Source organism: Apis laboriosa, unplaced genomic scaffold (genome assembly GCF_014066325.1).
Source record: "Apis laboriosa isolate Shangri-la unplaced genomic scaffold, ASM1406632v1 scaffold1_cov151, whole genome shotgun sequence".
Lineage (NCBI taxonomy): Eukaryota > Metazoa > Arthropoda > Insecta > Hymenoptera > Apidae > Apis > Apis laboriosa.
Window position 1 is genome coordinate 2,793,585 of NW_025222279.1, and position 25,239 is coordinate 2,818,823.

At 38.8% G+C, this 25,239-nt stretch overlaps 1 protein-coding gene across 2 annotated transcripts in view; it reads left to right on the forward strand.

The window, feature by feature from the left end:
• The first annotated feature begins 5,334 nt into the window (after nt 1–5,334).
• Nucleotides 5,335–25,239, forward strand: part of LOC122712308 (ras-related protein Rab-37-like) — a 114,445-nt gene continuing 94,540 nt past the window's right edge. Inside the window, exons 1-3 of one of the 2 annotated variants that reach the window (XM_043931845.1) lie at nt 5,335–5,714; nt 15,417–15,531; nt 22,448–22,699. In XM_043931845.1, the coding sequence (XP_043787780.1) occupies nt 15,469–15,531; nt 22,448–22,699 (315 nt within the window). In that variant the 5' untranslated portion in view covers nt 5,335–5,714; nt 15,417–15,468. The remainder of the gene's footprint in view (nt 5,715–15,416; nt 15,532–22,447; nt 22,700–25,239) is intronic. The other variant, XM_043931847.1, reaches the window with a different exon arrangement.

Genomic DNA, 25,239 nt, shown 5'->3' on the forward strand with positions numbered 1-25,239 from the left:
GTAACTATTTCACTTTATTTGTTTTCGTGGACGATTTGGTGAATCATACGTTCGTCGAGGATATTGTTTACTATTAAATACGTTGTAATTCTCTTCTTGAATGTTCTCTGTACATTTAAACACAAACATTATTATATTAATTTCGCATAAAATGTAAAAATGTAATAAGCAAATAGCAAATAATCACTCTTTTCAATACAAATATTTATCGTGTTGGTGGAATACGATAAAATTTCACCGATTAATAAATTAATAATCAATGTTCGTCACGAGGATGGTCGCATATGTGGCATATATCATGTGGAATATATCAATATACAAATATAAATTTTGCTGATATGGAAATTCGCATTAATTGAATTTAATAGATACGATTGCTCATTTCCATTCTATCGTTATTTTCATACCTTTCAATTCGATAGAATCGTTAAATACAAATTTTCCGTTTACGAAAACTCGTTTTAGATTTCATAAATTTCTTCTTCACAAGCTAACGATCGAACTTGTTCCTTCTTTCGCAAGATGAATGGAATTGCCGATAACACGCGAATTATCAAGCCGCATCGGTTAAAAATACCCAGATGGATGTAGAACGATACATACATACATAGTACATACATACATATACCGTGAATATCGGTTGCTGATGATAATGACGACGCTGCCCTGATATCGCTGATTGTTTCGTTGCAGCTGAATCGTTTCGTGATTACGCGAATGGATTAACGCAATTGCAAAGCTGATTTGCTTGCGATTCATCCTCTGCCCCTCGCGAATTCTCCTCCATTCGTTTCTCGATATCTTTTTAATTGAGGGGATACGCAAATTAAAGATTCACGATTTAACCATCTACAATATATTTCGATCTTTTTAGAGAATTATAAAACGAAGTTTAATAATCGAGAATCTTAATAACCTTGGATCTTTTTTTCAGAATTTTTCAAAACTCCAGAAGATTGAAGATTGAAAATTTATTTATCAATGGACATTTACTATTTTCCGAGAAATTGACAAACGCTAGAAATATAATAATTGAAGTATTGTAGATGTAGAAAAATGTCGCGTAAAATTATCAATATTTAATCGTATAAATTGTTATTTCCTGTGCGTAATTTTCTTGGAACGAACCATCAATGAGACCAAGCTGGAATTTTGCGTGTTCGAGGAAATTTTACGACGAAGAATGTTAAGAGGGTTGTCGAAAAGTTGCTCACAGGTGGAGTAATAGCGTAGTGATCAGCAGATAATTCGACATGTTGATGAGAGGTGGACGCTGCCGATGGTGCGTCCGGTGAAAGGTAAATTGAGGAAGTGTCGACGAGGTGCGTGCTTCGAAGAAGCGAATTTCTTCGAACAGGATGGCGAAGTTGTTTGAATTTTTGCCAGTTCTGGGAACGGTGTTTCGAAGACGAAGCCTGGAAAGATGGTTGGAAAGCTCGAACAGCTGAGAATTTGTTAACGAGAGTTGACGAGAGATCAAATCTTGAAGCGAAATAATTAATAATAATTGATAGCGAAAAAAGATTAAGATATTTTATAAGATAATTTACCAATAAAACGGATAGCAATATGCATTCAATTATATTCTAGATACCAAAATTTTAACAAACTTTAAATTTTACTTTTCAATATATTAAATTCAAGCTTCTTGGATAACATGAATCAACATCAACATTCTACCAATTAACATTCCAATAATTAACAATTAAATCACCATCAACCCAGTGTTTCCCAAAAAAGAACCTCGCCAAAACCGCCACCCTCTCCACACCCCATCTCTCCAAAACGTTCTACCACACGAGGACAATCGATGAACCTCCCCCCTCGAAAAAAACCGTCATCTCCGACCAACCACCCTTTCCAGCCCCCTTCACCGACCCTCCACGAACAATCCTCGTCACCCTATCTCGCGACAAAGAGGGCGTGCGTGTGTGCGTGCGTGCGTGCGCGCGTGCGAGTGATTAATCATCGACGTTGAAAACGTCGGGAGGGCCGGGCGAAAATGGCGGTCGACACGCGTCGAATTGCAGAAACTGCAGAGGCTCGCTGCATCCCCGATTGGCCGATTCGCCCTTGGCCCTCGCAGGGGTCGAGCGCGTCGTCCGCTTCCTTCCTTCCTTCCTCCTCCAAGAGGCGTCGCCATCTTGCGGCGAGCTTTCGAAACCTCGCCGCCTCGAAGCTTTCCTTCCTTCGCATCCCTTTCCCTCCCTCCACCGCGCATGCGCACAGCTGCGGCGCGCGATCGCTCGAATCGAGCAACCCTCGTCTCTCGTTTTCCTACCCTACGTTCTTCCACGGGTTTCGTGCAGGGGGGGTTGGTAATTCGGGCGAAGGGTGGAGATGCGATTTTATCGGCGGCCGAGCCGGCTCCGCGCGTCGCGCTTTCGGCAAATCTCGCGACGGGACGCGAGGTCTCTGGCCTCGAAAAGGGATGGAATTTGAATTTCGGGCTTGTGGATAGGGGAGGCACCCGTTATTGGCGACGCGTGTAAAAAGAAATCGTTAGGGGAAGGGAGAAGAATTATTGGAATTGTTCGAAGGGGTGTTTCGTGATGGCGAGTTAATTCGACGAGTTTGAGGAATTCCAATGGGAACCTCTTAACAGGTTTGTTAAATTTTGTTTATTATAAAAAATAGGCGCCAATTTAACAAAGATAGGAAAATTTCTTTCTGCTTATATATATATATATTTCTTTATCTCTGTACACCATCAATCTCTCCAACTAACGATCAATTTTCTTAATCAAACAAACGACGCGTAGTTTTAACGCGTTACTTTCTCCTCTCTATATCCACTTACATTAACTTACGATATTAAAGCGATCTCCAAACGCGATCGACAAACGAAACTCCTCTTCCTCCTCGAAAAATCCATCCGCCCGTCCAATCCAATCGTTCCAGCGATTCAATTATGCGCATAAAAGTTCGGCACAATCGCCGAGAACGATCTTGAGCACGATCCGGTGGGCGCGCATCCGTCGTGGTTCCCCGCCATTTCCGTTTGCGCGGAGACTTGTCAGAGCGTCTGTCGATGATTCGATCGCGATTCCCATAGCAGCCCATGCGTCGATCGCAAACACCGTGGAACACGGCCTTTTGGGGGCGGAGGGAGGGGGGTGCGTTTCACACACTGGGTGGTCGAAAAGTCACGCAATCCGTATCCCGATCGCCGTTTCAATACAGTTTGCGCGACATTTCGGTCACCCGGTATAGTGGACCGCGCCGATTCCGCTTATTCTCGTCGATCTTAATCACCGGTCTTCCGGACGACGACGATCGAGCGCAGCGAGGTTATTGGCACCGCTTCCGCTTCTTGTTGAGAGCCACAGTTGGTGCGGTTTCTTCAAGAGAAGTTTGTCTTCTTGCGACTTGTTGCGTTCGAGAAGATATTTCTCCCGTTTTCTGTATTTTTTTTTTTTTTTCTTCTTCTCTTCTCTTATCGAAACAATTTTAACCCTCGATACCTTTGTACGTCGTATTCGCAAAATTTTCGTCGAGTTCGTTTCATTCTATATATATATATTTCGATGATTTGACGGAGTAGAGAGAGTCTTGAATTTTTAAAGAGGATATTGAGAAAAAAAAAAAGAAAAAGAAAAAGAAAAATTTAGGATATTCTACGGAGAGAATTAAATTTTATATTCGTGTTACATCTTAATGAATTACAGACGATACAATAATTTGGAAAATCGTTATTGGCGATTCGATTCCGTGAGAAAATTTTTCTGATCGATTTTTCTCGAAAGTTGATTTTGACTTGGGAAAGTCGGAGAAGTCCGAAACGCACGGTGATATTTCCTGAATCAGAATTCCGAGTTTGGTCGATCGTTAGCACGAGCTTTCATTCATAAAATTCTCGAACATTCTGCGCAAGTTCGACCGACATACAGCGGACTCTCTTTCAACGAGGGTGGATTGTCCGCGTTGCATATTTAGCCTCTTTCCCTTTCACCGGATCATTTCCCGTGCTTTATGAGGCAGGCAGCCGAGGCTTGAATAACACACGTGTAATCTTTTTTACCAAAAAATTATCCACTCCGTACCGTACTCGTGGCTACGCCTCTTACATCCCATTTTTCAACGATTTAAATTCAACCTAGACTCGCTTACAAAGATATCGATTTAAATTATAACCACTTTGTAATCTCACTCGGTGTCGTAAAATTTTATAACATTCGGTTAAAAAATATATATATATATATACATCGTTTCGAATAAATTTCCTAATGCTTCCTTCGCCGACTTATCGTTCCGTTTATTATTTCGGTTGTCAGGAATTCTAAACGGCGAACCAACGTTTAATCGATTGTCCCGGCGAAACGTTTCGTCGATGTTGTGCAAAGTGGTGATACAAAATAATGAAATTTGTATTTCGCGCAACATTGTTATCCATTCTCACGACACTCGCACTTACACTTATCCACTTCGAGTTTAGAAAAAAAAAAACAAAAAAAAGGAAGAAAGAAAGGAAAAAAATTCGATCAACAATCTTTTCCAGAACGAATCCTTCCATTCTCACCCCATTGCCGAAAAACAAGCTTTCGATTCACTCGCGCCATTGCAAACCGCCAAACACACGGTACACATAACCCACAAAAGCGCATTGAATCTCGAAGACAGGAGACAAGTCGAATCGATATACGGAGGGAGAGAAAGAGAGAGGTAGAGATAGAGACAAACACGCCACGATCAAACTCGAATCCTTGGAGAACAATGGAAAGCCTCGAAACATAGCCTCTCGAAAAGCCGAACAATCTCCCGAATGTGTCCACCGCGAATCGAACGCGCGCATACACACAAATACGCACATACACACACACACACACACTCACTCTCCCCGCACGAAAATTCGAAACGAAAACGAAAGCGGAGCAACCCCTTCCACGAATTGCACCTCGTCGAGCGCGAGCCTCTCCTCGTCCAACCCCCATAGACAGCACATATTCCCAAACACCCGATCCATTATCCCTCCTCCCTCGAGCTCCCTCCCGCTCGCCAAGGTTGCCAAGAGAGGACGAAGAGAGAAACGGCGACGAGACGCGGGGGTGCCGTGGCGTGCGTGCACGCAAAACCTGTCTCGTTTGCACGGGCGAGCTGTGGTGGTGCTCGACCGATGGTGGGCCACCACGTGCGCGCACGCGTCCCGCTGACGCAACACGTAAGCTGACGTAACGGCGAGAGAGCCGAGGCGAGGACGACGTTTTATCGAGTGGAGGTTAGCTCGCCGGTTGCGCTTGCGTGCGTCCTCCTTTCCTTTCCATCCCATCCCATCCCATTCCTTCCTTCCTTCTTTCCTTCCTTCGCTCCGCCAAGTACACGCGTTCCCTTTTTCCGACGCGGAGCCTCTCGTTGTGCCGCGCCACGCACAGTTTTCCTCCAACGCTCCCTCTTCTCTCGTTCTCCGCATTTTCCGAGTTTTTTTCGAGAGGGGGAGAGGGAGGGGGAAGGTAGTGGAGGTTGCCACGTTGCGACGAGTCGCAGGGAAACGGTGTCAGTCGGTGGATACGCGTCACGTGACGGCCGAGACCGCGACCTATCGCAAGCGGTGGTGCAGAGAGGCGTCGGAGGCTGGAGCCACGACGACGATCACGACGACGACCACGACGACGACCACGACGACGCCGCGGTTTCCAGGGATTTTCGTGGGTGGAGCGTGGTGATCGATAGCGGGCCGGTGAGAGGGCTCTCGGCCGACTAAGGTGGTCGTCGCCAAGGTGAGACACGGGAGATGGTTTCACGCACCATGGATGAACCACCTGCGATATCCGACACCCACCCGCGCACCGGCCTCAGCGCATGGGGTTTTCGGGGATGATTCGGGGGATGATGCGCGTTGCTACGGGGTTGCAACGTGCTTATCCGAGTGGTGGTGGTGGTGGTGGTGGTGGGGGGTGGTTTTTGGGAATCGCGGTGAAATTGAAATTATTGTTGTTGCGAATCGGTGTGATTGCAGGGGGAGGGAATAATTGGGTGTGGATATTCTTGTTGGTTCTTCGAGTGGTGAAATTGATATTGTGAAACGGTGGTGGGTGTTGTTTTCGTGCGTGTGTTTCTACGAGTGGTGGGGATTTGGTTTTTTGGGGGAATGGGTAGGGAACGAGAGTGAAATTGAAATTTCTACTATTTTAATTGGTGCAAGGTTGGTGTGATTCTCTTCAGATAATGGGATGGTTTGTAAATTGGAGAAATTGGAAGGAATTGATGTTCTTTTTAATCGCAACGCACGTTAGATGGGAATAGGTTTGATGATGAAAATGAAGTTTCGTGTGAAATAGGGCAAGGAAAAGGAAGGGATAGTGTTTTATGGAGTGTTTTCTTCGGGGTTGTTTAGAAGAGGGTGATTTTTGATTGGGAAATGGAGAGTGAGATTGAAATTGGTGTAACGCAGAGGAAAATAGATATAATAAATGGCATCGATGTACGATTAGAGTAAAATTGTACAAGTTGGAATAATATAACGAAAAGTGGAATAAACGTTTTTTGGAAAATTAAAGAGATAAAAAATTGAATATAGTTTTTTTTTTATAAGAAAAGAAGATGATTTTCGATTAGGTTTGAGAATAGAAAAGTGAGGTTGAAATTGCGTGAATTGAAGCAAGATAGAGGAAAGTGGAAGGGGTGGATGTTGATGTTTTTGAGGCTGGTTCGGGTATCTGGGTCACTGGTCGGTGTCGACGCCTCCGGGCTCTGGTTCAATCTTTAGGAAGGGTAGAGGGTGCTTGAAAGAGAGGGTACTTGAAAGTTGACATGGCTTTAAACGAATCTTTTTGTTTTTTTTTTTTTTTATTCTTCTTTATAATACAAATACGAATATAACTTACATTTCGTAATCGACAGTGTTAAAAATATAAATCGTTGGAAAAATAATAAGTATTGCATTAATTATCGGCTTTAACGAGGAAAAATTCTCTGTAAAATTTATTTATAACCAAAATATCCAACCTCTCGAGATCACGCTCAATATTCAAATGAATTTTTTTTCTCTCGTAAAAATCGTGACCTTGATGTTAGGCAGTAACGTTAAGTCGCATCAGAAGTTTCAAGATGGAGGTCGGGCTAACCTTTCGTATAGCGGCATTTAATCGATATCGAACCGTGGTTTCAAAGTCGTGTATAGTGCATTCCATATCCATTACACGCGACGATACATTACGAATTTTCTTTTATTTAAATATTACGCCAACTATACGTTAATTTTAATTTCTCTTACCAAAACAAAATCAAAAGTTAAACGCGCAAAATATTTCTAATTGTAATTGGATATTTTTCAAAAAAAAAAAAAAAAAGGAAAAACCGTGAATTAATTAATACCTAAAATATTTTCTCTTACAAGCAAACGAGATTCCGTTTACACCAGTTCGTTCCAGCGATCGGAATTATCGTAAAGAGGGGGTCCGAATGTGGCAATAAGTCGGCTACCGTTGAAATGTCGTTCACCTTTTGCATAAGAGATCGCCAATTACGTTTTCGACCCAGTTCTCCCCGATGCGGAGAAACGTCAGGAACAATAATTGCAGAAAATAAATTCGTGGCGGTCGAAAGTGGTATATTCGGTACAATTACGATCGTACAAAAATTCGTTCATACTTAATCAATATTATCTTCGAATTATCGTCGAATATGCGTCATTATGACAGCGAGAATGATAACGATTCGATTGATAACTGATATCTTAATTGGCAACGATTTCTCTCTCGTGAAGTTTTAATCGAAAGATGGATATAAAATATTTTGTTTCCATTATTATTTTATTTATGGATAAATTTTGTGATAAGAATTAAAAATAGAATTTGATTAGAATTTTATTTGATCGCTTTGGTTTTATTAGAATATAGAGTTTAGAATTGTGGGATATGTGGAAATTTAGATTGTTTTTGAAACAATAATCTTTTAATAATAAAATGTACTCGTTAATAGAAAATTTGAAAGAATATTTCGAACTCCAATTACGATGTTGTCTAAGTAAATTTGAAGTTAAACAGGAGTACAAGTCTTTGTTGAATCATGGTTAATTAAATACAGAATTGCTTAACATTTAGCCAGTATCAAATGTTACGAGGTGAAACGACCTGTCGCGCGCGCGGCGTGGAATAAAAATGTGGGTTGTAATGATAAAAAATAAAACAGAAACGTTACGTTACGTTTCCCTATTAGAACGTTTATAGTCAGAAATAACGACGTCTTTTTCCAGAATAATGATAATAACGATAATAACTTTGTAACAAAGAATGATTTCAATTTTATCGCGTTTAAAATTTGAATTTCTCTTCGCGATATTAATATTTCCGAAATATTATTGACTTGTTATGACTCTTTTAAGAAAATTAAATAGCAATTTAAATTGCATTAAGATTCGAAGCAAAGTAAAATTGTGCTTATTCGATCTTGAGTCGTCAAAATTTCGATGCAATCCAAGTTGAAACAATTTTTTTTTCATAATAATTATTTACTATTTTTCAATTATATCGAATTCAAGAGAAAAAAAAATCGAGTAAAGCGACTTAATTTTTCTGAGTAGAAAGTGAAAAGACGAGGTCTTACAACGATACCAAAAGTGCAACAATAGCTTCGTAGGACGAGTTCGCCCGCGAATTCTTAACTCGAAATTCGGTAAAAATTTTTCCTTTGTTCCGCCGATTTTCTGTTTGAATTAAAAAAAAATTTAGAACAACGGAATAATGATTAAATTCAAATTAAACAAATCTTCTGCGTTATCTATCTATCTAAATCCGTCCTGTATTATTAAATTGCAAACAAGTTGAAAACAAAACAATGCAATTCGAAATAAACAGAAGAACATCCAAAAAAAAAAAAAAAAAAGAAACACGTATTCCTTCTACCAACTCCTTATCTTTTCTCCCTATCCATCTCTGTACACCCAGCTCGCGACGATCGATCTCGTGTGCGCATACCTGTATCGATCGCAACATCGATCTCGATCACGATATCAATCTGTTCGCGATGATTAAGCTCGTGGCGTAACGCGAGCGTGTATTCGATACGGGTCGAAAATCGACGAACGGAAGGAGAAGGAAAGGGAAAGGAAAAAAAGAAAGAAGAAGAAAAAGGCAGGATTGAAACGTCGATCCCGATAATAAATCGCGAAATCTCTGCGGTGGAATACGGGCGAGGCTTCGATCGATCTTTATTAAACGGGCCCGTTTGACGATCGATCGATCGATCGCGCGATCGAATTAATAAATCGAGGGGCGAGGTATAATGTTTACTTGGCCGCGATTAATGGACCGTGTCAGTCAACGCGTCGGAGTCGTTAACGCGATTATTCACGTGGCGTGGACAAACGTTGCTTCCTCGAGCTTTTATTAGCATCGAGCCTCGATTAATGGCGATCGAGGGGAAGATTCGTCTATTCGCTTATTTTTTATTCACGCCGCGCCATCGCCACTCCCAATTTATCGTTTCGAATGAGGGGAGACGAAGGAGAGGAAGAATTTGCGAATCATGATTTAATTCTCTCTTATATATACATATATAATTGATAATTTTATAAAGAATTCGTATAATTTATTAATCGTTCTCCATTTTCCTTTTCTTAAAACGAATTAGAATAAAACATTTCAAACGATCTAAACTTATTTTCCCCAAAATAATATAATTAACGTGGCAAAGATTCTCGAAGAAAAAAAGAAAAAAAAAAAGAAAAAAGAAAAAGATACCATATTGGAATGAAACGATCATCAAAGATGAAGACAAACGACAGACACAATTTAAAAAAAAAAAATAAAAAAAAATGAATCAAAACACTCATAAGTCGAGATAAAGAATGCACGATCATCGCTTCGTAAACAAGAAAAATTAACGGAGGGAGGGGGAGGGGGGCCGCTTTTGAGCGCAAATGGAGCGACAGCCGGGGGAGAGAGAGAGAGAGAGAGTGGCGAAAGGGTCGTGGAGGGTTGTAACCCGGGCTAGGATTGCGAATCGTGGCGGGTGCTCGGGGATCACCGGCGTGCACAGTCGTAAAACACGTGCGAGCGTGGTTCGCGGTCCCGGCCACGTAGGTGGGGAACATATGGGGAACCGTGGCTAAATATAGAGAGCGCTTTTATGGCGTGCGGTCGTGCCACCGGGATCCACCGACGATCCACGAACCCCGATGCCCTTTATCCGCTCCCTAGTAAGCCTCTCATTAGGGCAGCGTAGCGTTATCCAATGCGGATCGCCATGATTTCGCGAGGCGAAACATTCGAGAAAACGTGGTGGAGGGAAGACTTGGTTTTGAAGAAGGAGAGGGGGCGGGGGAAGTTCTTCGAGGGGAACGTTGTCTTTCGTTCGAGTTCGCGACTCGCGACTCTGAGCTCTGAAGGGGACGTTTTTAATTTCCCCTAAACTCCTGTAATTAGATTCGTTCCTAAGATTTGATTGATTTAGGATAAATCATTGTGTTTTTTTTTTCTTTAGCTTTTAATTCATCAAAGTTAGGTTTTGTTGTAATAATAGAGGATTGTTGTTGCTACGCTTGTCTTAGGAATTATTTCTTATATCTTTGGTGTATTATTGAAACGTTGTAATTGTATAAGATTAATAATGATAGAAGTTTCAATTGTCTGATTTTTGAATGTTAGGTTCTGTTGTAATAATAGAGGATTGTTGTTGCTTGTCTTAGGAATTATTTCTTATATCTTTGGTGTATTATTGAAACGTTGTAATTGTATAAGATTAATAATAGTAGAAGTTTCAAGCTCTTGGTCGAGCAGAGAAAGAGATGGAGATGTAGTTTCTGGAATGTAATTATTCGAAGAGTTTTTGATTCCCTAACGTGTGATTAGATTCCTAAAATAAAATTGACGTAGAAAAAAAATCATGTGCTTTCTGTAGCTTTTAGTTCGTCAAAGTTAGGTTCTGTTGTAATTATAGAGGATTGTTGTTGTTACGCTTGTCTTAGGAATTATTTCTATTATTTCTTGTATCTTTCTTTGTTGTATTTTTCTTGTATATTATTATTGAAATGTTATAATTGTATAAGATTAATAATAATAGAAGTTTCAAACTCTTGGTCGAGCAAAGAAAATCCTTGAAAGAAAGAGACGGAAAGTTAGTGGAATCTAGGTTCTTTAGTCTTTAATCTCGCGTACGCGAAACAGGAGCTCGTCTTAATTTAATTGGAACGTCGGCTAGACGAACGTCATCATCCGTCAAGGTTCACGGGCGGCCGATGAGTGGAGTCTTTGTTCAACGATGGATCACAATAAAGCTTCCGACCATGAGTACGATTCGCTTGACTGGCGGTGGAAGTCGAGGAAACAACGACCGAGGAAGTACACTGGGCGGAGGGTTCAAGGACAACAAAGGAATCTCTCTTGCAAATCGACCTTCGTGCTCGTTGAGAAATCTATCGAGCAATTGCCACTTCGAAATTCTTTCGATCCTCAAAGATCTCGAAAAGTTTTCGTTTTATACTGGAGAAGAATGATTTATTTATAATGATCATAACTTTGAAATGATCGATATAATCGATTGATGATGGTGATGGAAGATTTTGGAAATCATCTTTGGAATTTTGAATTTTCGTTGATGAAGAAGATGAAGTTGAGATTTGAAATGGAAATAATTTCGTATTTTTATTTATTTTCGTTTGAAAATTTGGTAAATTTTCAATTTTTTGGGAAAATACGAGCGAAATAGGCTGATTACATATCTAATTATCCAATAAAAATGAAATTTTATCAAGGAATACAAGAAATTTTCCCAGAAATTTCACCTGTTCCAATTCCTCTTTGGGAGCATGAAATATTGAAATGCACGAGAATTAATCAACTATAATCAATTTGAAAATGTTCCTCATCGTTCACGTTACCAGAACATATAAATTAATTTGTCGAACAACGTGTAATATAAACGAATCCATCAATTAAACGATGAATAATTGATAAACGCAAGTGAACACGGTGCGTCGAATAACAACGATAAATTAACTAGTGGAAAAAAACGAGTGATTATTTAAATTTCACTCTAATAGCTATATAATGATATGTTTTCGACACGAAACTCGATATGTTATCTGCATAGCGACGAAGTGAAAAATATCCAATTATATTTTCTATCGTTTTGCGATATAATTTTATTATCATTTCAGAGCGAAATTTTCAAAAGTATTTCGCTTTGTATTACGATATGTTACGTTTAGTGGCACAAAACGTGAACGTCAAAACGTGATGCATTATCCACGAAACTTCATAAAAATGGATAATGATGTCTAATTTTAGAGTTCGAAAGATATAAAGGAAAAATTCTTGACCGAATAAAATTCTCAGTAATATTTTGCGTGTTTGAAGTAAAAATAAACTCGCTATTAATCGAAAGAATAAAAATAGACTGGCTGGAAATGGAATATATTTCAGTCATATATTCTATAATGGTGATCCACCATTTTTAAATATAATCCATCTTCATAAATTGATCTTTCCGTATTTTTCTAACAAGTCCGTTGACCCGATGAACAAACAAGATAAAATAATCTAAATACAGATATACACGCCACGTATCTTCCATCATTGCAGAGGATTAAGAAAAATAGCCAGTGACTTCCACCTAACCTCACCATCGTCGAATCCGTAAAAATTCTCCTATCGATTCATCGTACTGCGCTACGTATCGCTACGTATCGTCCTGTTCATCTCCGCATCGTTGAATTTTCGCGCGGATGCGAAAAGATGCGTCTTCTCTTTATTATTCCCTCCTTCTTTTTCTCACGAGGCGCGGTGAAACGAAAGAACAAACGAGGAAACGAACGTATCTTCTCACTCTGTCGAAAGAGAGAAAGAGAGAGAGAGAAAAAGAGAGAAAGAAAGGGAGATCCCGCAGCGAGATAAGCGACGCGCCTGCTTTCCAATTCGCAACGGATGATCGCGCGGCAGAAGTGCGTGAGAGGTAACGTGGGCGGGTGGAACTTATTGCGGTGGGTGGGCCACGCAGCGGGCGTGCGACAGAGACCGCCAACGAGACCCCGTTCTCTCCTCTGTTCTGGCGTGCACTGGTTCCAAGGAAGCGACAAGGACGGGTGAAGAAGGGAGAGCCAACCGACGTGGAACGAGGAGAACCGAGTCGGACGTCCGTGGATCGGACGAGGAGGGACACGGTTGGGGGAAAAGGGGAAAGAGTTATTGGACTCGACCGGTGGGAGAAGGACGCGATACGCGGAACGGGCGAGGAACAGAGGTAGATGGAAGATGGTCGAAGCGCCGCAAAAAAAAAAAACGTCGTGCGTGACGCGAGTCAGAAACGACAGAGAGACGAGGAGAGGGGAACAGAATTGTTCCCGAGGAACCTGAGAAGGAGGTGTATACGGTGGGAAGTGAGTGGGACAAGGAGAGAGATAGAAGGAACGATATACGATACTCGGAGGGAACGACGAGAGAAAAAAAACTGTGCACGCAAGTCTGTCGGAGGAGGAGCGATGTATTTGTGGGACGAGGAAAGATAGAGGGACAAGGACGGTATTACGAGCAACGAGTGGTGGAACGAAAGAGAAAGAGAGAGAATCAGCATTGGAGAAAGATAGCGATAATCCCTGCGCGGAACGGAGAAAGATGGAGCGTGTTGAAGATCAGTCGATGGAACGAGGAAGGGGAATATATACTACCGAACAAGAAAGTCTGTTGCTGCGAGAAGGACAGGCTGTAATACGGTGAGGCAGATTGTTCGACAGAGACTGAAAGTTCGCGTGGAACATACGGAACGCACGGAACATAAAGACAGAGAATATTAAATCCGTGATTGAGAAGAGGATAGAGGATACGCTATCTCGATAGAGGATAGCGCGTAGAGTATAGTAGGAGGAAAAAAGAGGCGGATATCTCTGTTGTTGCCTCATATTGGCCCCGAGTTTGGACGAAAGAAAGAGAGAGAAAGGGAAAGGGAAGAGCGAAATGAAATGAGTTATATAGCACATAGGTATTGGTGGCTACTTAGCGAAGAATACGGTCGGGATTGAGCAGCAGAATACGGTGAAATTAGTTCCTAAAGAGAATTTATGACTGGCCATGAATGCGTGTCGACCAAATGGTATTAAAGCACGCGGCGGATTATTGAATAAACTTGTCTCGTTTCGAAGCCTGGTTTCTGGCATCGAGGGATGTTTATTTCGAGTAAACTTTCGCTTTCCCCGATGGTGGTTGCGCGAGAGTAGATCGCGTGAGTTGAACCGCATTGGTATTACGGTCGGCCGCGTGATTACGCTGAAATATTTGAGCGACGGACGTGTTTGGATATCCGTGGAATTGTTCTCTTTGCGTATCGAAGATAAGCAGTTAAATCTAGAATTTTGATTGAAATTTCTGTCTTTATACGAAATCTACGAATTTTTGGAAGCAAATGCTTATATAAATGACTTTATAAAATTCTTACAATTCTCACGACAATTATGAATACAGAATTGTTTTTAGAATTTCTCGTTGAAGAAAATATCAAAGGTGTCAAAGGTTAAAAAAAAGCAATGAAGCAGAATTAATATTATAATTAAGATATTATAATATTATAAGACGCAGGAATAAAGACGACTTCCAGCCGAGATGAGTGATAAATAATTACATAACAGACATCACGCAACGTAAAATATCACGGAACTGGGAGATCTTCGATCCAAATTAACGAGATCGTTTCAATGGTTGGTGCCTGGAAGGATTTTTGCATGGGAATTCGCAATCGGGCCGAAGCCACGGTTGCGTAAACGGATCGGATTTAGCCTCGAGGGAGTCGAACAATCTTCGGCGCGAGCCCCGTCACTTTTGCATAAATGAAACCGCGGTTAAGCGGATTGAAAACCACCCTGTCCCGACCACAGTTTCCCCGGACGAAAGTTCGTTAGCGCGAGAGAGAAAAAAAGAAAAAAGAGGGAGAGGAAGAGGGAGTGGCCGAGCAAACGTCTCGTTAAAAATCTCGCGTTCAGGAACACGAGTCGACCGGAAACGCGCTTATACTTCGATATAATTTATTCGTGATTACGTGAAATGAAATATAATAGGTGGGAATGGATATAAGCGTGGATACATCCAATTAGAAGATAATTGCGGATTACTATTGCACATCGTTAAACGCGAATCGTGTAACAAATACACAATTGATAATAATTCCAAATTAATTTTCAATAATCTGTATTAGTATCAAGTTCTCCCACACCTCTTTAATAGAAGCTTTATTAAACAAGATTGATCCTTTTTGCTCGAGATGGATGCTCGAGTTGAGAGATATCTCGTTTCGAGAGTCAAAACAACCCTTCGCTCGCTTCCCCTATTCTCGAGGTCGACATATTGCCATCATTTTCCCTTACAAATGGTCAGATAATCGGTCGCGGATAATCGAGGGTGTGTCCGTTTCTTTTTTTTACGAAATATTCCCCACGAGAAATCGAATTACGAGCTTACAGGCATGCTCACTTTGGATGCTTTCTCTGTTAACAGAGATCCGATGTGACGTCGCTGAATAGGGTGGTGGGCCGTGTAAAGGGGCAGAATGAGGGGTGGAAGTGGTGACGTCCCTGCCATGGTCACCGTCCCCGCCTCCGCGTCTCTCAATGTAAGTATAGCAATGCGATTGTAGGTTTCGAGATGTCCAATGTGAAAGAAATTGTGCGTACGTGGGTGGACGGAGAGTTAAAAGTTTCGCCTTTTAAAGATATAGTCGGTGTTATCAATTTAGGAATTATGGATGGAAACTGCTTTTAATTGGAATGGTATTGATATAATTCTAAAGTAATCGATATCCAATTGCAAATATAATACGATAATAAATTAATTGTTTACGCAAGGACGTGGAGTAAACAATCTGTCCATAATGCACGATAATTATTTCTTTCAATAGCTTATTTGTATTTGTTGTAAAAGCAACAATTCTCTGGATAGATTTTTATTATTAATTTATTTCGTGAAAGATTAATCTTTAGATTGTGTAAGAATAATTGGTAAAATATAAAAGTATCTAGTATATAGTAAAGTATCTCAGTATATAGGATAGCATTATTATCTTTCTCGAAGAAAGGGGAAAACGGATGAATAATTATATCGAAGACGTGACGTATTGATAAAATATTAGGGAATTTTGTCCAATTTTACAACTTCTTGTTGGATAAGAGGAAAATCTTGGCAAAATTTTAAACGGTGAATATAAAGTATCACGATGTACGAGATTATCATAGAAATTGATTAAAGGGTTAATCTTGTTTCATGTTGTAAAAAATTCTTCTCTGAAATATCTATACCTAAATGGGACAAATCTCCATTCACACTCCTTGTTTACAAACACCAAAATAATCGTAAAAAATTCGAGACAGTAATAAAAATATAAATAAATTTAAGTTCGCAACAAGTAGAGAAATTTCTATTTTTTATTTATTAAAATTTATAAAAGATGATTCCGATATAAAACAAATCATGAAAAATAAAATAAAAATTCGAAAAATAAATTCCAACATCCATCGGAGAAACAAATCGTCAGAATTGAAATAAAAATTCCAAAGAGAAATAAAAGAGATCCAGATTATATTTCTCCAACAAAAATCTTGCAAAAGGCATAAATTTTTCTTTTCTTTCCTTACTTTTCTCTCGCTCATCCAAGCGAACCCTCCACGTTCGACCCCATCCACGTGTTTCGAATCCTTAGAGATTTTTTAAAGTGTCGCAGGTTCGTTTCCAAAGGGATGATTTCGCGAGCCAATTACCGCGGTCGAGTTTATCGTCATGGACGTCGTTCATCGCGAGAACCGGTGTTGCAGGTATTCCGGCAGTCGCGTATAGATCGCCATCGATCCTCTTTTCCAGGGATCGGGACCGACCATCGATCCTATCTTGGATATTCCTGGATATTCCTCGCGATAACGAGGGATTCATCCGAGGAACGACGCTCTCTTTCACCCTTTTCCTCCTTTCCAACGATGACACTCAAGTATACTATCTTCTTTTTTCCTCTTCTTTGGATTCTTAGATCTCTTAAGATTCGGATTCGAATGTTCTTCCAGAGAAAAGTTGAGATTTTGTTTATTGAGGTTTAATTGCGACGTGATTTTTTTTTTTAAATTTGGAGGGTTTACAATTTAATTTTATTTAATTTAACTTTAGTAGATTTCTGGATTGGAATGTTGTTCTTTCAGAGAAGTGGAAATTTTGTTTATTGGAATTGAGGTGACATGATTTTGGAAATGGTTAATTTGGAGGGTAGAATTTAATTTTTTATTTAATTTACCTTTAGGTTTTGTAGATTTCTGGATTATTCTTTCAGAGAAGTCGAGTGGAAATTTTGTTTATTGGAATTGAGGTGACATGATTTTGGAAATGGTGAATTTGGAGGATAGGATTTAATTTTATTTATTTATTAACTTTAGGTTTTGTAGATTTCTGGATTGGAATGTTGTTCTTCCAGAAAAGTCGAGTGGAAGTTTTGTTTATTGGAGTTTAAGAATCAATGAAGTGATTTTGGGAATAGTGGATTAATTTTTGTGATTTATAGTTTTTGAACAGTAACGAATAATTGTTTAGAAAAATTTTTTTATTCGAATCGAGATGTAAATTGCAGAGTGAATTTGAGAAATTTTTAGAATAGATTCTTAATTTTCAAAGTAATGGCAATTACAGATTTTGAAATTCTCGAAAATAATACAAATAAATAAATTATTAAAAGATTTGAAATCAATAAAGATTTTCATTCGTCGTTAAAAGAGACTTAAATATCTGAATCTTGTACATCAAAATTTTCATTTTTCATAAACACTCCTACAAACTCATCTTTCCGAAATTAAATCACCAAAAATCATTCGCCAAACATCGTTAAAAATTTAAATTTCAAAAAATTAAAATAAAGAAAAATAAAAAAGAAATTAAAGATTCAATTAAAAAATATCACAATCGATTTTAATCAATTCCCCCATCCCGACGGGGGGACAGGGTAGCGATCAATCGAGCTGAAAGCAGCAATAATTTAATCCGATCGCGCCACTTCCGCTCCTAAACGCCTCGCGCGTCACGATCTCGTTCCATTCTCCCTCGAGAATGCTAATTTCCAGGTTTACACGGCCTGCCTAATCGGCAGAGCTTCTATCGGGAGCAGCCTGATAAATTCATGGGGCACGAACGCTTTGAGCCGTGGCCTAGGGGTGGGACTACCCCTTGGTTCCGACACGGACCGATTCGGGGCGGTCTGCTGGCCGAAAAGAAATGGAGGGCGAACAGTTTACAGAGTGCTCGTCAATTTCTCTGTAATCTTCTTGCTTCTTGCGAAAAAGAAGAGGCAGATACATCGTGAGAAAATAATTATTGAAACGTTAACTATTTCATATAACATATGGAATATCTTTTTTTTTTTTTTTATAAAATGGCTTTGTGACTTTGGGAGAGAATCATTGATCGTTGGAGGATTATTTTAGATTTTAATTGGGAGAAGAAGAAGAAGAAGAAGAAGAATCTTTTTGATATTTATTTTTGAAAAGAAATTTAACTTTCACTCTGTGAATGAAGGTAATTAGTTTTTGAAAAAGTCGTGATATAATAATATCTTTAAGGTAGATTATTGTTAAAATTTTGTATTTTAGTCTCGATTTAAAATATTTCAAATATACTATAATACTGATTTCTTTTTTCACATAGACTTTCCAAAGACTTCTTTTCTAAGTAAAAAACCGCGTCAATTTCGTCTGAATTTACGGAAGTGAAAAGTTAATCACTCTCGAGATTCATGCTGTTGATCGTTAATTCACAATCGCGTCGACATCCGTTCAAAAATAAAATTACAACGAAAGCACGAATCGATAAATCTCCGACTCTTCCATATTGCATTTCGATTAAGAAATTATTATGCATCGTGTCGTGTACATCATCGAGCCAATTATCGCGGTAATTAAAACATTCCAGATGGAAATTTACGGAACCGTCACGTTTTAATAAACGAAGTTTAAAAACTTGGAGATAAAGAGAGCAGATCGGATCGATCGATACACGTATCGATGCAAGCTTTCGTGCCGCATCGCGGAAATTAAATTTTCCGGAAGCTGGTCGACGTAAGGGTTGCCACATCGAATGAAGATCTTTGCTTCTAAAGTAAACTAACCTCTCGTGAAATCGTCTCTCTCCGCGCAATGGAGAGATCGAACTTGGTTGGCTTTTGTTTTCTCTTCTCTCTCTCTCTCTCTCTCTCTCTGTATTCTCTTCTCTTCGAAGCTCTTTGCGAAGGAGAAATCTAATTTTGCGAATGGAGGAGGAAAATTTTTGATATTTCCCGTAAGAAACGAATGATATCTTGCTTTTCAGGAGAAGCTTTTTAGATTTAGAAGGAGAGATCTTTTCGAAGGATCTTTTTGCGGGGAGGAATAATACGATTTTTAAATAAATTTTTATATTAAATCTCTTTCACGCGGGTGTTACATTGAAAATAAGAGATATCAAGCGAAATAATTCTAATTATTTTACCAACGTTTGATCGTTATCTAATATAAACGTACGAAAGAAGCTTCGTTCTTTTCGTAAGAGTGAAGGTAGAAACAAGCGTAGAACAGTAGAAGTGCGTAACAATGGCGACTTGGAAGGAACGATGATACGTAATACGATAAAAATTAATCCATTCGAAACGGTGTAAATTATAATATCGATTACTACAGATGGTAATCACTTTTAGATTCTGTTGTACAACGCTTAAATATATAATTAATCATTTAAATATAGAAATTAATCGTTTAATAGCAATGAAAATAACGTGTAAATGTTGGATATAATGAGAAAGTGGAGAATAATTGCAATGTGTTGAAAATCGAATTAAAAGTAATAATTACGATAATTTGTAAAATAAGTATGATTGATTATTATAAATTGATTATTAAACGTGATTACTTATTTGTTTATTTTCAATATATAATAATCGTTACATTTTAAACGCTAATATTTATCGTTTTAATTGTGGAAGAAAAATTAATTCGCGTTGTGTATGATGATCGTTCACATCGACACGTTTCCATAGCAGGGGACGAGAGTCATGCATGATTTATGGAAGTGTTCCGTTTACTACGGGGAGCGCCAAAGAAATCCGATGTAATCTCTCTTTCACGGGGAACGTATTTGAAAGTCTCGTATGAATCTTTCACAACCGATGCTCACTTTCTTTCAAAGTTTCTTCCTTTTAGAAGAAGCTAAATTCGTAAATGTTGTTCCTTTCGATAATAATATATACATTTTTACTGTCCTCGTTCCTTATTCGTTTAATTAAAATTTATTCAGAATCAGTTTTCGTATCGATAGAAATCACGTGCTTCTATTCGATAACATCTCTTTCTTGAGATACGAGATGAAATTGGAATTTATTGGATATTATTGGATAAATTTTCATTATTAAAAATATTGATTCCTTTGGGATCAAATTTCTTTCGCTTATTTTTTATAAACTATATTTTCCACAATTTCCATCCTGATCGAGACGCTCAATCATTTGCAACAAATTCTCTCATCAGAATATCTTTTTCACAAATATTCAACTCTTCATTATCACAACAAAAAAATATCCAGATACTAAATATCTATTTACTCATCAATATTCTTCCTTATTAAAATATAAAAAGCAATTGCCTATTACATATCTTCTCACAAATACTAAGACACACATTAAGTCAAAAAAAAAAAACTCAATTCTTCATTTATTAATAATAAAACATAAAAAGTCAAGTTTCAAACATTACGTGCCTATTAAAAACTGGACGCGCACAAAATAATCAATTTATTAATCTATCGTCACAAGAAAACGCAAAAAGCTTACTCATTAATACCCATCACCATCCCCATCTTAATCGGCAATTTAAACGCTATGAAACGCTGAACACGGGTAGCCGGCACAGCTCTCGTCTCAATTTTCATCCGGAATCAACCATCATCCACGCTTCATAATCAGCGATGGGTCGCTACGTGGCACGCTAATTGGCATCGAAAGCGGTCGCAAGGCCGTGGCGAGCAACCGATGGAGATGTCGACCGATCGAAGGACAGTTATTCCAGCTTTCGCGGCCGGTTGTTGCGTGCACGCTTCTGCGAACTGGTTTTCTCTGGTGGCTTTGATAATGCGACAGCCATGGCTCGTTTTGCCGAGAATTATCGCGGCCCGTATCACGGGACCGTTTCCTCGCCATATACGCCGCGTCCTTCGGATTATAATAAAATATTAACCGGCTGGGAGCACGGACACCCATATACCAAACGCCACTGGCAATGGGGAGCAGCCTCTGTCTTTCGATCGACGCCCCCTTCCCCCTCAATTGGTATACGCGAATTTGGCACGAGGGTGAGGCGTGTGTAGGCGGTCGATATTGGCTATTGTGGTTCACTTGAGATTTTAATTGGAAGTTTTGAGACGTGGATGTTGCTTGGATTTTTAAAGATTCTTACTTTTTTGTAAATTGTTATATTTATATGGGGTAAGTAAGGAATTTTGTTGTGTAGTGTTTCAGGATAAATTGTGAGACAGGTTTGAATCTTAGATGTGGAGAATTTTAATTTTAAATTGAATATATATTTGGATATTGTTTTGGATTTGATTTAATGGGAGGTTGAGAATTGAATGTTGTGGAATTGGATTTTTAAAGGAGGCAAGATTAAAAATGTTATATTAAATATTATATAGGATAAGTAAAGAATTTTATATATTGTTTCAGGATAAATTGTGAGATTTGAATGTTAGATTGGGGATGTGGAGAATTTTAATTTTAAATTGAATGTATATTTGAATTGTTTTAGATTTTGGTTTTAGATTTGATTTAATGGGAGATTGTGGAATTGGATTTTTAAAGGGGACAAAATTGTTGAATAGGAAAGATTGTTGCTTTTTTGTAAAATGTTATATTTATAGGGTAAATAAAGAATTTTGTATATATATTGTTTCAGAATAAATCTGTAAGATAGATTTGAATTTTAGATGAGGGGTTTGATGGATTTTTAAAGATGTTAGTTTATAGATAGTTTATAGATAGATAAAATTTATATAAAAGAAATTAATTTTTTATAAGATTATTATAAATTATAAGATAAAATGGGGATTTATATTTTACAGTTGATTTGAAAAAATTATTTGGAATGATTTTCAAAAATGTGTAATTTAAAAATGTTAAAAAACGAAGGAAGAATTGTCTTGTAAAATTTTATACTCACAGGATATTACATTATATTTTTACATTATTTGGAAACAGATTCTTAATTTCTTACTACTAGACCGAAAATGCAAAGTTAGATGTAATTTCCAAATTTTTTTATATTCGATTTGAAATTCGAATCGAAATTACGAACGAAAAATGAATTTTGTCATTTAAAGACGTTAAAATAATCAAGATCGATTCCTTCAAGAAATCTCACGAACGAAGATCGTCTATTATTTATTTACCATTCCGGGATAATCCTTTTAAAATTTCGAAACGAAACGAGAAGCGTATTAATGGCCCCATTACTCATCCCTCGCCCTCGATTTTTCATCCCCAGGTGATGACAGGCGACGACAGCATGAGCGACGACGTGTTCGAGATGGAAGAAGACACCTCCACGGCGCTTTCCACCGGTCTTACACCTCTGATGGGTCAACCCACCACGACCCCCTCGCCGACCGGATATCGGGACTACAAACCCCCCGCAGAAGTGTTGGACAAGAATTACGGCTACTCGTCCAGAGACTACAACGACATAAGGAGTAGTTTCAAGAGGACCAAAGAAGATGACTCCGCCTTGACGCACAAGGTGAGTTTCACGGAAGAGATAGGAAATATATATATATAGGATGATGGATTTTTATTATAAACGGATTGCAACGGAACGCGAGTCTTTTTCGATTGGAAAACGGATTCCAACCGGTGAAAGTGGATTTGTAGATTGTGAGAGGAAACGCGTGGAGGATTCGCCCGATTAAGGCCGGATTTCGAGCCTATCTAAATAACTCGTAACTCAGAAATATTATTTACGTATGCAACGCTCTTCTTCTTCATCCTCATCTTTATAAGAAAACTGTGTTACTTTGACTTTGAAAATCCTTATTCCTCCCTTTTCATATTTAATAAAACGCCCTTACTTTCTTCCAACCTACCTTCTTTTCAACCGACCGCCCTTACTTTCCTCCTCAACAAAAAGTACCCTTCTTTCAAAGTAACTTTCACCCCGAACACCTTTCCCTGAAACCAATATCCATACCCCATATCGATACCCAAGTCACATACAAGTCGAACATACTTTCAAACTCCATTTTCTCAAAAAGTATCTCTCTCCATCCGAAGAGAACCTCTCTGATATATATATTTATATCTATATTTAGCCGAATATTCTCGGCATGTATTACGCTCTCATTGGAGAGGGGAGGAAAAAGAAAAAGGAAATATATTCGTCGCGGGGACTCGGTTTTGATATTCATTACCGGTTCATTTGCATGATGGATGCGACACAATGTGTTTCTCGGATGCAGCGGCAACAAGGTCAGTCATGCCTTCGTACCAAGGTCAGCCTCCTCCCCGTGGCAAGCCGGCGGAATAATGATCGGGAATGCCCGAGGACCGCGGGTACGGCCCCCAACACGATACCCTACGTCCTTCCTTCCACTTCTTCCTTTTATTCTCTCGGCCCTCTCTCGACAGGGAGAGAGAGAGAGAGAGAGAGAGAGACTTCTTTCTTCCCTTTTCCATCCTCCGCCCGTCTCCTTCCACTCCGCTCCTCGCCCCCTGTTTCTTTACCGCGTTTTCTTTCCAACAACCATCCTTCGTATACCCTTTTGTCGGTATGCTTTTCTGTTTCGTTGATTTTTGCTTTTGCTTTCTGTTTCGCCGTCGTGCAACGAGAATTCGCGAATGATTTCTAAGATTTTGGATTTTTCAGACGTTTTGATGTTATACAAGTTGTTGTATTTTTTATTATTAGGAAACGGTATGGAAAAATTTGCTGTTTTACGACTGGACGATTGGATGAATTTATAGAGTTCAAGAAAAGGAATGTTTACATTTTTAAATAAAATATTTAATTAGATTCTTTTTTGAAATAGGTGAATTTCATTTTTTCTCCTGAACAAGTTAGTAAGTGTTTAATAGGTCAATGCTGACCAATTATTTATTTTTTTTTTTTAAAGATATGGAAATTGATGATTTTTGATCTTGATTCGAGAAATTAATGGATCTAAATTTAGAAAATTTAAGTTCATCGAGATCTTGCGACTCTCATTAACCCATTTATCAAATCTTGGAATCAAAGATTCAAATCTTTTTGGTAGAAATTTTTTAGATTCTTAACAATCCCAACATTCTACCTCTGTCAACGATAACAAAAATAAAAATTTTTTATATAAACGATCTACAAATGATCTTCGTGTTACAAATTCCATCACCCCCTACCTCTATAAGCAAAATCCCTTCCCCTGCTCTAAATCTTCTTCCCACGACGATCCTCCTCTCGAGGGATAAGTCCAAGAAAAGGTATAATCCAGGTTTATTTTACGATCGATTACAATGCGCGATCAGAAGAACCGATTGCTGCTATCGTCCCGGTCAGCGCGCGCGCGCGCGCGCGAGCCGATTCTTGCACGCTTTGCGCTTGCGTCGAACTGGTTTCAAGTTTCGAACGAAACTCGCGTTTATCGGCCCTCGAATCGGCCGCGATTCTTGGCCGAGCCGATCTTTAACGGTTTCATAACGCTTGCGTTCTTATCGATCGAATTCTTACTCCTCTTCGCTCCCGAAGGCCTCTCTTCGTGGACGCTTTTCTTCGACTCGAGTGTGTCTACAAATGTGCGTTTGATTGCCGATTTTTCTAAGAATTCTAAGAATAGATTCGAATGGGAAAGAATAATTTTGAAGGAAAGTTTGAAGATTAATACCGCTGAATCGGAAGCTGAAATTGGGAGCAGATTGGTATCGAGTGATTTTTAATCGGAAAGAAATTTAGAAAGTTTAACGATGATTTAAAAAGCACAAGTTTTAAAATTAGAAAATTAGATTATTGTTTCTTTACAATTATATCCTTGCAATTTTAACTGGAATTATCGTCAACAAGGGGCCAGTTGAATTGGATAATTATTTTTAGAAGGAGGATGTACAAGTGTATTTATAGGCACATTCTCCGTTTAAAAGAATCGAACTGAACGATCCAATTAAATGGGATAAATGAAAAATAATATCGATCTCTTTGTTTCGAGCCTCTCCTGATTAAAATCTCTTCGAAGCAAAAGAAAGCATTGGGTGGGGAGTTGATGGAGAATATTATCATCGAGTACAATTTTTAGAAGGTAATAGGAAAAGAAGGGG